At 39.3% G+C, this 14,555-nt stretch overlaps 1 protein-coding gene across 3 annotated transcripts in view; it reads right to left on the minus strand.

Moving 5' to 3' along the window:
• The window catches only part of DIAPH3 (diaphanous related formin 3), a 238,504-nt gene that overhangs the window by 177,193 nt on the left and 46,756 nt on the right, over window positions 1-14,555 (minus strand). For all 3 annotated transcript variants that reach the window (XM_068675836.1, XM_068675828.1, XM_068675845.1), the window contains 8 exons: window positions 10,868-10,978; window positions 10,317-10,435; window positions 10,050-10,166; window positions 9,017-9,135; window positions 8,812-8,876; window positions 8,262-8,366; window positions 1,387-1,716; window positions 393-507 (listed from right to left, as the gene is read on the minus strand). In XM_068675836.1, the coding sequence (XP_068531937.1) occupies window positions 393-507; window positions 1,387-1,716; window positions 8,262-8,366; window positions 8,812-8,876; window positions 9,017-9,135; window positions 10,050-10,166; window positions 10,317-10,435; window positions 10,868-10,978 (1,081 nt within the window). The remainder of the gene's footprint in view (window positions 1-392; window positions 508-1,386; window positions 1,717-8,261; window positions 8,367-8,811; window positions 8,877-9,016; window positions 9,136-10,049; window positions 10,167-10,316; window positions 10,436-10,867; window positions 10,979-14,555) is intronic.

Below are 14,555 nucleotides of genomic sequence, written 5' to 3' on the forward strand. Positions count from 1 at the left end.
AACATCAATTAAGATATGCAACCTGAGGGTAAATACATCACCTTCTGGATTCTAGATTGGGTCACAGTATTTTATTAAGGTATTCTGACAAAATTGTATTTAAAAATCTTTCAAATGTCTGTATTATCAGGAAACATTTCTCACTGTTGTTTTTTTTTGTTGTTGTTAATTTTTTCCTTATGGGTCACACATTTTTGCCACCCCTAAAGTAAAATAGTTCAACATTACTGCTTTAAGCAGTCTGGGATTTTCAAATGCTTTTTTCTTCACACATTCCACTAAAAAAAACGTAACTTTAATGTTATATTCTAAATCCTTTGATACAGTATTTAAGTCCGAACCACCTAAAAGGTATCTTTAAAAGCTGAAAACTAAAGCAATCAATTACTTACCCCTCTGTTGACAACAAAATGTAAGTTCCAATTTGCAAAGCATGTCAGCATTCTCGTACTTGTCCTCTTCTACCTTAACCCAGAAACAGGATTCTGTCATTTCCTGTGGCCTGATCTACAAGCAAGAGGTAAACCAAAATTAATTCAATTATTCTGATAGCATGGAGAGACCAAAGCAAATGAAATACTTAAGAGCTCTGTAAAACACCTGAAGTTTTCACATACAATCCAACTTCAGAATTGTTAAAATGTTTCTGATTCAAAATAACAGCACTTACAGTAAGTACTTTTGGACAAACAATATAAACAATACTGACAATGTACTATGTTATCCAAGGTCTACATGTAGCAATCTTTGGTCTAGATTGAAAACATAGGTAAGGCTTAATTAGTCTCTGAACACAACTGATTCAAATAGGTATTAAATATCTCATTTTGGTCTCTGTTTTGGTCTAAATAGTTACAGTTTCCAAAACTCAATGTATTGATAATCCTGGTACACTTGAGCCTGTCACAATGTAGAAGAAAAAAATAGATGGACTCTGTCCTTTTCAACTGTTAAATTTATATAAGTACATTGACACTGAGGACAAATGGATAGACCAACAATGCTTCTTCCCACACTCCATGGGTAGATAGATGCAAGACACTTCACTGGAAACTGCAAAGCTATCGATACTGTGCAGTAGTTAATCATCTAGTGTAAACAGTCTGCTACAAGACAAGGCACAGAAGGATCCAGGAAGCATGCTGGCGTCACAGTTCTAGTACTCTAGACCAGAACTGACTTTTCCAGATATTTGCCTGGATGAGTCATGAGTCAATGAAACACAATTTTCAGGAAACTGTAAAAACTAAAGGGGCAAAGTATTCATATTTTACACAATTTAAACTAATTTATCAATTGCTCTATACAGTCTTATTTCTGACAATGTATTTATCTAAAGTTCTCTGAGAGATTTTTGATCAGGTATTTGCCATTAATCAGTATTACCTTGGACCAGTTAAGTCTTTTCATGGTAACCTCAGGTCTGAACTCTTTTTTAGGCTTCAGTCCAAATGGCAAAGTACATGAAGGTGGAGACCGCTGTGCCCCAAGCAGGCCTGGTAGAGGTGGTGGTGGTGGGGCACCCAATGCTGGAGGAATTCCCAAGGCATTCAAAAATGGTGGAGGAGGTGGGGGAGGTGGCGGTGGTGGGATTGCCCCATTAGAAGGCAGTGGTGGAGGAGGCGGCGGTAACTGATGTGGTCCTGTAGCATCCGCTGGAACGACAGATGCATCTCCACGTGTTGATGGTAGACAGCCAGGTGGCAAGGAGCCATACTGATAAGGAAAATATTCTTATTCAGTTTCATATTTTTATAAACTAAATGCCACGACAATCATTGTTTATAGATTAAATCCAGCAAGCAAAGTTAAAGTCAGTGATGTCTGTGCCTAGGACAAGCAAATATGAATTATAATAAAGCCAACATGTTTTTAATTTCATATTTGGAAGTCTCAATATTTGAAACAGACATCCAGAGCACTGGATGCATGCCAAAAATCACAAACTGAAATTCTATATTGTGCTCATATTTCATTGATCATGATCTAAGAAGTGTTTAATAGGTATCTTGATGAAATTTTATCAAGACTACCACAGTTCAATTCAAATTAAGAAATAACAACCTAGTTTCTAGCATTCCTACTTATCCAACAGATTACAGAGAAATATTCCTAGGATTTAATACCGGAATATGACAAGATTAATAATTCTGTTAAAAAAAAAAATCCAATATGGGAACACTTTCATTCTGCAGGATTGAAGGCAGAAAGTAATGATGAAAAAAATCCTTCCAAAACTTATATCTGCCTTATATCTGCAGATATAAGCAGATATCTAGCAGCCATTCTATTTGTGAAAATAAGAAACATTATCCTATTATAAAAAAGTGGACAGAAAAAGTAGTAGCAGGACAATATTATACAGTACTTATTGAAGCAGTTTTGACAACTGTAATAAAAATTTGTAAGATAACACACTGACAATATTCAATATAGTGAGGACATCTGTACTATGTGGAGATGGGCTTTTTTTTTTTCATTCACACTTTCATAACTAAAAGCAAAAAAAAAAACAAAAAACACTTTCTGCTATTTGAAGGAATTCTATCACAGCCCTTTAAACATTATTAAATATAGCTAGGTGATAATGGTCTCCACCAGGCACGGAGGGCTCTGCAGGAGGTCAGTACACACCCAGACCGAGTACCCGTTAAAGAATGCAGCGGTTCAGGTCACGGGATGCAGGGAGTGTCAGAGCCTGTTCCTAACATCGGCGGGAGGCAGAGACACTGCGTGTGTGAGGTGTGAGCAAGTGGATGACCTGATCCGCATGGTGGCGGAGCTCAAGGAGGAGGTAGAGAGGTTGAGGGCCATCAGGGAGTGTGAGCGGGAGATAGACTGGTGGAGCAACTCCCTACAGGGCCTCAAGGAGAGGTACCGGGGTGAGACACCCCAAATGGGGGTGGACCCCCTGCCCTGTTGCCGTCGGGCAGAGGGAGGGGATCTGGGAGTTGAGGAGGAATGGAAACTGGTCCCTGCTCGACATGGCAGGCGATGCCCTCCCCTTCCGGCCCCACCTTCCCAGGTGCCCTTACAAAACACGTTTGAGGCCCTGGAGACTGAGAGACCAGCAACTGAGGAAGAGATAGAAAGTGTACCCAGGAGGATGCCTAGGGCGAGGAGGTCGACTCCACGCATCAGGACTGCCTCCACCAAGAAAGACAGGAGGGTGATTGTTGTGGGAGACTCTGTCCTTAGGGGAACAGAGGGCCCTATTTGTCGGCCTGACCCTACCCGTAGGGAAGTCTGCTGCCTCCCTGGGGCCAGGGTCAGGGACGTTGCCAAGAAAGTCAAGCGCCTGGTACGGCCCACTGACTACTACCCGCTACTGGTCTTTCAGGCTGGTAGCGATGAAGTAGCAAAAAGAAGTCCGGAGGCGATCAAAAGAGACTTTAGGGATTTGGGGAGACAACTTAGAGGTTCAGGCGCGCAGGTTGTGTTTGCCTCTGTCCTTCCGATAGGGGGGATCGAAGCTGAAAGGCGTGCTGTTCGCATAAACTCGTAGCTTCGAGACTGGTGTGACCGGCAGAACTTTGGGTTCTTTGATCACGGGAAGGTCTATGCTACGCCGGGCCTGATGGCACCGAATGGGATGGGCCTCTCTCGGAGAGGGGTAAGGATCTTTAGTCAGGAGTTGGCAGGGCTGATAGATAGGGCTTTAAACTAGAGTCGAAGGGGGAAGGGGCTAAAACCAGGCATGCCGGTGAAGACCTAAGGGATGGTACGCTAGAATCAGAGGGGCTGTGTGCCAGTGAGGTCCTTCGGTCAGATCCACAAGGTGCTGAGTGTAAGGAGACACACCTGAAATGCTTCTACACAAACGCACGCAGTATGAGGAATAAAATGGATGAGCTAGAAGTCCTGGCCCAGTCCCGTAACTACGACATCATCGGCATAAGCGAAACCTGGTGGGATGAGTCCTGTGACTGGGGTGTTGCGATAGATGGTTACAGGCTCTTCAGGAGGGACAGACAGGGTAGGCGAGGTGGTGGGGTGGCGATGTATGTGAAGCAGGGGCTGGACTGTGTGGAACTTCAGGTCGGCGATGGCAAAGTTGAGAGCCTCTGAGTAAGGATCAAAGGACGAACGAATAAAGGGGATCTCGTTGTGGGAGTCTATTACAGACCGCCTGGACAGGACGATAGCGCCGATAAATTATTCTTTACAGAACTAAGAGAGGCCTCGAGATTAACTCCCCTTGTCCTTATGGGGGACTTCAACTTGCCAGACGTTAACTGGGAGTGCCACACGGCTGACACGAGCAAGTCCAGGAGGTTCATGAAGCACCTAGATGATAACTTCTTGGTGCAGGTGCTAACGGAGCCAAATAGGAAAGGCGCCCTCCTTGACCTGTTGCTGGAAAACAGAGAGGGTCTGGTGGGAGATGTGGTGATTGGTGGCCGCCTCGGTCATAGCGACCATGAAGTGGTTGAGTTCAAAATTTACGGTGACAGAAGGAAAAGTGCCACCAAAACCTCATCCCTAGATATGGGGAAGGCGGACTTCAGGCTGCTCAGGGAACTAGTCAGCAAGGTCCCCTGGGAAGCTGCTCTTGAAGGCCTTGATGTCCAACAGTGCTGGTCACTCTTTAAGCGATGCCTCCTAGAAGCACAAGACCAGGCAATTCCTAAATACCGCAAGTCAGGCAGGCGCGGCAGGAGGCTGGCGTGGCTGACCAGGAACATTCTTATGGAGATTAGGCGGAAACAGAGAGTGTTTCGCTACTGGAAGGAGGGCCAGGTGACATGGAAAGAATACAGGGATGCTGTTCGTGTTTGTAGGAAGAAAATTCATGTGGCTAAAGCACACCTAGAGTTGAAGCTGGCTGTGTCTGTGAGAGAAAATAAAAAGGGTTTTTTTAGATATGTGAATGGAAAAAGGAGAACTAAAGAATACATAGGGCCGCTCCTTGATAGGGAAGGTCTTCTCACAGACGATGACATAGGCAAAGCAGAGACGCTTAACGCCTTCTTTGCCTCTGTCTTCAATGCCGATGATGGGCTTCGGGACCCAGCGTGCCCTGAGCTGGAGGACCGGGACGGTGGGGATGAAAAACTCCCAACCGACCCTGAACGTGTGCGGGATTTGCTACTCCACCTGGATCCCTACAAGTCCATGGGTCCAGATGGGATTCATCCCCGGGTGCTGAAAGAGCTGGCGGACGTCATCGCGGAACCTCTCTCAATTATTTTTCAACGATCCTGGGAGTCTGGAGAGGTCCCGGTAGACTGGAAGCTGGCAAATGTTGTGCCGATTTTCAAGAAGGGTCAGAAAGAAGACCCTAGCAATTACAGGCCTGTCAGTCTCACGTCAGTGCCTGGTAAAATCATGGAGAAGATGGTTCTCGAACGTATTGAGGCGCACCTGGGGGACAAAGCAGTCATTGGTCCCAGCCAGCATGGGTTTGTGAAGGGTAGGTCCTGCCTAACTAACCTGATTTCCTTTTATGATAAGATCACCCGTATGGTGGACCAAGGGAAACCAGCTGATGTGATTTTTTTGGACTTCAGCAAGGCTTTTGACACGGTTTCCCATAGGATCCTACTGGACAAAATGTCCAGCATACAGCTAAATAAAAGCATCATACGATGGGTGAGCAATTGGCTAACGGGCAGGGCCCAAAGGGTTATGGTGAATGGGGCTGCGTCAGGCTGGCGGGCGGTCACCAGTGGGGTCCCTCAAGGCTCCATTTTAGGGCCGGTACTTTTCAATATTTTTATAAACGATCTGGATGTAGGAATAGAAGGTATTTTGAGCAAGTTTGCTGATGACACCAAACTTGGAGGAGTTGTGGACTCGAATGAGGGTGGAAAGGCCTTGCAGAGGGATCTGGATACGTTGGAGAGCTGGGCGATCGCTAACCGCATGAAGTTCAATAAGAGCAAGTGCCGGGTCCTGCACCTGGGACGGGGAAACCCTGGCTGCATGTACAGACTGGGCGATGAGACGCTGGAGAGCAGCCTAGAAGAGAGGGATCTGGGGGTCGTGGTAGACAGCAAGTTGAATATGAGCCGGCAGTGTGCCCTGGCAGCCAGGAGGGCCAACCGTGTCCTGGGGTGCATCAAGCACGGCATCGCTAGTAGGTCGAGGGAGGTGATTGTCCCGCTCTACTCTGCGCTGGTGCGGCCTCACCTTGAGTACTGTGTGCAGTTCTGGGCACCACAGTATAAAAAGGACACGAAACTGTTGGAGAGTGTCCAGAGGAGGGCTACAAAGATGGTGAAAGGCCTGGAGGGGAAGACGTACGAGGAACGGCTGAGGGCACTGGGCCTGTTCAGCCTGGAGAAGAGGAGGCTGAGGGGAGACCTCATCGCAGTCTACAACTTCCTCGTAAGGGGGTGTCGAGAGGCAGGAGACCTTTTCTCCATTAACATCAGCGACAGGACCCGCGGGAACGGGGTTAAGCTGAGGCAGGGGAAGTTTAGGCTTGACATCAGGAGGAAGTTCTTCACAGAGAGAGTGGTTGCACACTGGAACAGGCTCCCCAGGGAAGTGGTCACTGCACCGAGCCTGACTGAATTTAAGAAGAGATTGGACTGTGCGCTTAGTCACATGGTCTGAACTTTTGGGTAGACCTGTGCGGTGTCAAGAGTTGGACTTGATGATCCTTAAGGGTCCCTTCCAACTCAGGATATTCTATGATTCTATGATAAATAGCTAACCAAAACAAAAAAAAAGAGAGATAAGAAATATTTATCTATTGGTCATAATGCTAATCAACTTTTTTAATTGTTAATTATGAAGTGGAGTAGTCCATTTTAGTTTTCAAACGTAGAAGACAATACATTAAGCAAAGGACTGAAAGAGTTTTAAAAATAAATAGCTAAATATCAATATATATAAATAATATTGCTTTCAATTGCTCAAATTCTACATTATTTACACCAACACAAAAGAATTAGGTTCCAAAAAAAGTGAAAGAAAACAAATATTAACAAGTTCTAAATTCTAAAAAAAGAGTAAATGAGACCAGGAAAAAGATAGTTGTAACAGGTTGATGCCATATGGAAACCAAAGATTCCTCTTAAAATGGATTAAAGAGTAATAGTACTAAATAGAAGTAATCAATTGCTTGTTTTTTGTAAAATATTCCAAGTAAAATTAACAATAGAATAGTTCATGAGTGTAAGCATATATTATGCTCACTGTCTTCACGTAAAAAATAAAATGCAATATTTAACCCAGTGAACATCAGAAACAGTAAAATATGGGAGATAAAACCTAATTCACTCACAAAAAAAAGAAATAAAGTATGTTTTCAACAAATATGCATAAAACTACTTTATTATGATGTGCAGCTCTTTTTTTTTTTTTTTTAGAAAGCAACAAATTGTGTAATTACTTTTTTAAAGCCTGACTTCAATATTAACAGTGAATTCTGACCAGAAACCTGAATCAAAATAACATTTTTGAGCAGACCAACGCAGAGCTGAACTAATATTCCTCACTTAAGAAAAAAAAAACAGGCTCAAAACCATAAAAAAACTCTATGATCAAAACATATATTTCATCATCTTTCTACATCCATGTTTTCTCTTCTAACTCAATGATCTTTAAGGTCCCCTCCAACCTGAGCTGTTCTCAATGCTGCCTGTGTTTAGCCATTTTTAGATTGTGCCTCGTTCTTGAAAATAAGACACGGGAAAATCACTTGCTCACAAAGTCTCCTTACACAAATTTTAGTTACACAAATTAGTTACAAGTTTGTTCAAGTATCACTTAAAAATCTGCACTATTCCTTCTCCATCATATTTTATAGCATCTATTTATGTTTGAAATTTGAAATACTATCATAAAATGTTCTCATCAAGCCACAAGTTGTTTCTTCCACTGCTGGATATCCATGGTAAGGCTTCAGCAAAGCAACTGCACAATGAATAATTTCCTGTTGAGGGATAAAGATCACAATGATAAATGCTAGTCTAAAAGCATATGACTTATTACCCTATGTGGTTAATTACTTTGGAAATATATGACACTGAAAGCAAAACCCAAATGAAACAAGAAACTAGTTAATTAACAGAGCTCAGGCACAAAAAGGATCAACTGGGATCTCATATTGCTAATTAGTGTCACACTACAATTCCTTGTATAAAACAGAAACAAAAGAAACTAGCAGTCAATAATAATCAATAACGGGATTGTTCGAAGCACCCTCAACTGCACTACCAGAATCTGAAAAAAAAAAAAAAAAAAAAAAAGAGTAAAATGAATTCTATTTCAAAAGCAATCTTTCAGACATTCATTAAACTGTCCTATACCTGCAATTTAAAAGCTTGTAGTTCTGCTTCAAGTTCATTGATTCTTTCTTCTTTTTTTTGCAGTAGGGCCTGGGTCTCCTGATGAACTACAAAATCTTTTTCAAACTAAGGAAAAAAAAAAGAAAAAAATGTTGATACTAGACAGTTCCACATACCTTCTTTGGATTCCCACTTCTCCTTCTGGGTTTCTTAACAAAAAATTGGTAAAGCATGGTAATACAGAGTCTGCAGACACAAACAATTAAATTCTTATTCTCATACTTCAGCTGTATGAGAAACTGTTCACTGTTTAGATAAATATTTCAGTTGATTTTGGGGAGATTTATATGTGAAATCTTAAAATAAATAGTAGAAAGGCTAAGTTAAGGTAACTATTTTACAACTTTTCTGTACTTCCCAGTCCACAAGAAATAGCCAATTCCCGCTTCAACCTAAGTAATAATAGTAATTTGAAGTTAAAAGCTATGCCACTTTCAATTACACTATTCATGAAGCTATTAAGTAATTTCCTGTGTCCACGTGATGACCACATAACTTAAAAATTACATACTTTTCTGGAAAGTTCAGAAGCTCTCTCTTCACATTCTTCTAATCTTGCTTTATCTACACAAATATCTGGAAAAAAAAAAAGCAAATACACACTTGCAAATGTACAGGGAAAACAGGACTCTTAACCATAGATAAAACTCTAATTTGTTTTCTGAAATACAGAAAAAAAGTATGATATTGTAATCATTTCCATGCATAGTACTTACCTACTAAGTGGCTGAAATTTATATCTAATCTTTTACGATATGTGAAATCTGGGTCTGTTCCACTTCGATGCAACACTATCTGGGAAACGCACTCTTCAATTATTTTGAAATACTGTGGACTAAAGACAGAGGTAAATTCTTTTACAACATTTTTTAACATATACTTAAATCCTGTCTATGAACACAGTTGATGTTGAAAGATTTAGGCTGACTTACTTCTATAGGATAGATGCAAACCTCAAAGGACAAATATGTCTGCTATTTTATTGTACAAGAACAGTTACACAAAGCCTGAATTACCAGTAGACCTAAACATCAAGTCTTCTTATATTATAAACTCCACATCTCTTTTCCTATTGAACTACAGAAAGGCAGGACACCTTCCTGCTTCTTATCAACAGAGAGAAAAGGCTTTTCCTTCAGTTTTATTCCTTCTGCTTTCATGATATTTGTGACTGTGGGTGCCTGCAATCCTGTTGCAGTAAACTGAATGAAAAATCGCATTGTTCTAAAATGCCAAATGATACGACAGCTGGTCCACTTGACTAGAACATGCAAGCTGTGAATTCAAACCCTTTTGGGTCGAAGAGGTGTAGCACAGATGCACCCAAGTCAGGCAAGCACTCTTAATAAGGTGAGATGTGTGGACAAAGTGCACTTCTGTGTATAATGTGCTTTTTGTCCTTTGATCCAAATACACAAAAAAATTACTACTGGTTATGAATCATGTCAGTAGCAGTAAGAGATCTGTTCTGATCACTTATATTTGCAGTACATAAGCTTCAGATCTCAACAAATGTAGTATTCTCTCTATATAAAATTGTATCCTAAGCAAAAGAGGAAAAAGAGCGTATAGAAGGCATTCATATTCAAAGCTGATACTTTTGAACAAGAATTCACAAAGGAGTATTTCCAAACTGCATTCAGCATAGAAGAATACTAAAATGTATTTATCTTTAAAATTGTAAAAGCACATTAATGATTAAACAACCATCTAATCCATAACTGACATTTAATATAGCATTAAACATACCGTATAAAATAGTCATTTCTTATCAGCAAAAGATGTTGGAGAATAGAAAGAAAATATCCTTCAGCACTGGTATCCTTAACTGTATTCCACACCATGTTGTAAACATCATTTACTTCAGTAAGAGAGTTAAGGAAAGTAACAGCAAGGAGGGAACATTTCATTCAAATGTTGACTAATAACTTTTTTTTTAACAAAAGCTATATCAGAAAAATGTCCATTACAGACATTATTTTGTTCATGTTTCTCTTGATGATATCAAAAGGATATTCTAGTTCAGATCTAATATCTTCTAAACGATGAGAGAACTCGATCATGTCTTCTTCCTTATGCTCATTGAACACCTTCAGCTGAATATCTAGTGCTTCATTTTTTATACATTTCAATTGCTGCAAGGAAGAAACAATTGAAAAGCTAGTAAAATTAGCGTCACCCTAAGTAAATAAACTGTATCTTTTATTAATAATTTCTATACGTCTACATCATTTTGAAGTTTAAATAACGAGAACATAGAGTTAAGTCAAATATTCAAAAGGTAATCATGGCTTCAACCTGGCTTAACTAGTGACTGCACTATATTCTGTCGCATGTTCTAAATCAAAGTCCTAAAAGGTTAAGAATTCAGCACAAACTTCAGAGAGCACACTTCACCTTTTCATTCTTATTTTAAGGCTGATTCTCATATCTAACTGCTCAGGCTCCAACTTAATAAAATGCCTTTGAGAATAATTTATTACAACGTGTTCTCTGATTCCCCCCCTCAAGCTCAAATAGTCCAGTAATTTAAATAGTAATACAAAGAGAGACTACAAGGCGCTTACTGGCAATATCTCTTTTAATCCACTGCGCATAAATTCATTTCTGATGTGAAGCCTAAAATCCAAATCATCAGGAGATGTAACAAGAGCATTGATGAGCTGCATGCAAGCTACCTATAACAAAGGAAAAATAAAACAATTTTTAGTTTTCAATAATCATCACAGTCAAAACAAGACATAACAAACTACCTAATTAGACACATCTAATTATGTCACATCTGATTATTAATATATTATAATCATATAATTAAGATAGTTAAATTTCATATCAGCCATGAGGTATGGATACCAAACACAAGTCATAAATTTCCATAAAAATTGAGTATTTTCTCACTCCATTGAATTTTGCCATTTTATACAAACAGCAAGTTCACTTACCTCAAACACCTTGATAAGCACGATTCTCAATACATAAATAATGCAATGGAAGCATACATTTCTATAAACATATATATTTAGTGACATAACAGAAATGGTAAAAGCTAACATCTGCATATACAGTGGAAATCAGAAGGCAAAACACATATTTAAACTAAACTGAACCTAAAGAGCAGAATGGTGTTATTTTTTTTCTCTTTCTCTTTTTAAAATCTTCCCTCTTATAATGTACTGAGCTTCACAGAACACTTGATGGGAACTGGACTTCAGCTCAAAAGCAAGCATTAGGTCAACTGATGCCTATACAAGTCCACGGTCATCTAGCAAGTAGTCTCTCTTCCCAAGAACGAAGATTTATCTGGAGAACCCACAGCAGGAAGCAGCAGGAATTAACTATCCAGATTCACAGTCATTTAGAACAACAGTGAATTATTATTATAATTAATCACAAAGAAGGACCTGCTAGGATAACAACAGCCATTATTTCTTTTTTTTAATTTGTTGTTGTTTTTTTCCTTTTACCCTCTTTATTGATCGCACATCTTGCTTGAGCACGCCTGAAATCTGTTATTCGTGCATTTCCAGAGATTTAAGCTGCTTTTAAAAACACAAGTCAATTAGGATACTTGGCCTAATATACTACGTAAACAAGTAAAACAGGCCATGTCAAATACTTTCTCTGTTGTAAAGCCTTTATCATCCAAAAAGGACAACACATTATTTTGTGGTCCAGAAAAAGGCTCTACTGGGAATATACTGCCCCAGTCACCTTCAAAGTAAGTGTAAGTCCAAGTAATGAATTTATATAAGGTCTCCAATTCCAAATAATTAATTTACATATGGTACATAACCAGAAGAACTACATGGCCAAGCTACTTTGGTACAGACTGTAGGTAACAAAAAAGGTACTCATGAGCTTTCCAAGAGGAAAGCATTTATACTTCAGAACATATCAAGATTAAATGATGACACAGACTGACACATCATGTCAGATATGATCATCATTTATCCTACTGCAAGGAATGTAAGTATGAAAGTAGTTGTATATATCACTTTAAATAAACTGTTTTGAGAGTACATGGCAGTCTATGTAAATTAGGTTTACTTGACAGCAGCATTAGAACATGTAGATTAACTGTAGTTAACACTGCAGGGGAAGGAGGTAGCTTAGTTATAAGCATAGAGATTTAAAGAGCGTAAGCAATCTGTAAATAGTGGTGAGAGCTGCAAACCTGTTGAAGCAGAGTGTAAGCTCCATCAGGTATCTGGGGACCAAGCATTGGTACATTGTGTCAGACATTCTTCACCCAGTCCTGAAAATTGCATTGTTTGGAGTTACTTAGTACAATAACTCTGAACCAGGACTTACGGCCATCTCTCCTATCTCCAGAGAGGCATGAGGACAAGGAGGAGTGGCATGACTGGAACCACTATACTAATTTCTGTCCTGGAGAAAAAGTACCATGACAGCATCTACTTTTATATTACTCCATCATATAGCGTACCTTGTATCAATAACAATTTTAAAACTGTAATAGGAGGAGGGAGTAAGCTGCTTTCCTCCTTCCCTTTATTTGAATGAGCAACGTAAAATTAAGTTATGTCCCTTTGAAACTTCTGTGAAGCTCAGTGCATGCCAATATCTAGATTCACATAATAAAAAACTATTGTTCTTACCATATTGACATCAGTAGGACACAGCACACTAAGTTCAATTATTTTTTTAAATCAACTGTATAAAAAATGTTAAGGTAAACTTCTGTATCTTACTCCAGTCTTGTCAATAATTATTCAAGACAAAAAATCTAAATAAAATTAATCAACTGGAAAAAAAATCAAAACTTCAGCCAATTGAACATAAAGCTGTATCTAAGCAGGCTAAGAAGACAGAGTTTGAGGGACAATATTCAAAAAATATCTACAACGAACAGAGAAAGAAGGAAGCCAACCAGATAACCTGTAGGGTCAGTAAAAGATCACAGTAAGAAGGTATACCCAGAGAAAACAAACTTCAGTAACACTTCATTGATGTTCTATGTGTGTGAAATGAGTTCCCACAGTAGAACACAGAGAGAGACAGGATATCTTTCACAGGTTTAGGGGTTGGCAGAAGAACTTATAAACAAAGCCAACAATTAAAAGACACAAAAGAGGATTCACCCAAAAGTTAGGAATAAAATCAAATATACAGTTACTTCAATACTCACTACTGCATATAAAGTCTTACTTTAAAGTACATTGACACACCCAGGAAGATGACCAAAAAAAAAAGCTGATATTTGCAGGGATGTTTTTTGGGGAAGATCTGGACAACAACGGCCTGGTAAGCTTGACTTTTCTACTGTGCAAATATATTGAAAGTATATAATATCTAGAACAGAAGGATAAAATTCTTGAATAGCATGACTAAATGCAACATGAATGAACAATGTGAAAAAATGCAGAACAGCTCTGTAAAGCAAAGACCGTTTTCACAAACTGATGAGATGTTGGTAAGTCTCATGAAATAGGCAAAACCACTCTGACTGGCATAAGACTGGACTTGAAGAAAGAAAAAAAATACTATACTAGCAGTATAAAATACTATTCTAGCAGTCATTTTTAAAAGAACTCAGTTAAACAGGAACACAAGTAACGGGACTGCACCATTTGACAATTCTGCCTTCACAAAATATGTTTCCTTGAGAAAGATCTTTCAGATTTGGGGCTGCTTCACTAAAATTATAAATAAGAAATAATCCCCAGTTATTCTTCTTTGAACAACCAACTTGAAAAGTGGCTAAATTGATAACAGTTTGGGACTTAAACTGTCACAGTAGATCCTGTCATCTTTGTAGTGCTTGTCAGAGCTATTATTCTGAAATCTTCGAGTAATTGTCTTAATAGTACCCAGTACAGGAGAAATTAAGACTCTTCTCTTGCACAATCAAGCTTTTTGGAAACAGAATAAGCTCTTCATACCCAATATTTGTCTGTCATGACCTTTAAAATCTTGCTCAGAACGTGTGTTGCATGCTGGTAGCCCAGATATTTTTACTAATAACAGGTTACAAACTTTGTATTAAGCTAAGAATACATGCCTCCAGACTTGTCAGGCTATAATGAGACTTTGCTTGGCCTGCCTGGATCTTTGTTTCAGCTTATTTATCTGCAATAGAAGTAGGCTAATATCAGAATGACTACTATCTTATTTGTTTTAGATTTGACTTAGCCTTGTACAAGTTTGGTTTGTGGCACACAGTTCATATGCACATTTTACTCTTGCATATATTTCTATGACTAGCAGGTAGATATATGACCCTAAACGAAGTGC

Source organism: Anas acuta, chromosome 1 (genome assembly GCF_963932015.1).
Source record: "Anas acuta chromosome 1, bAnaAcu1.1, whole genome shotgun sequence".
Lineage (NCBI taxonomy): Eukaryota > Metazoa > Chordata > Aves > Anseriformes > Anatidae > Anas > Anas acuta.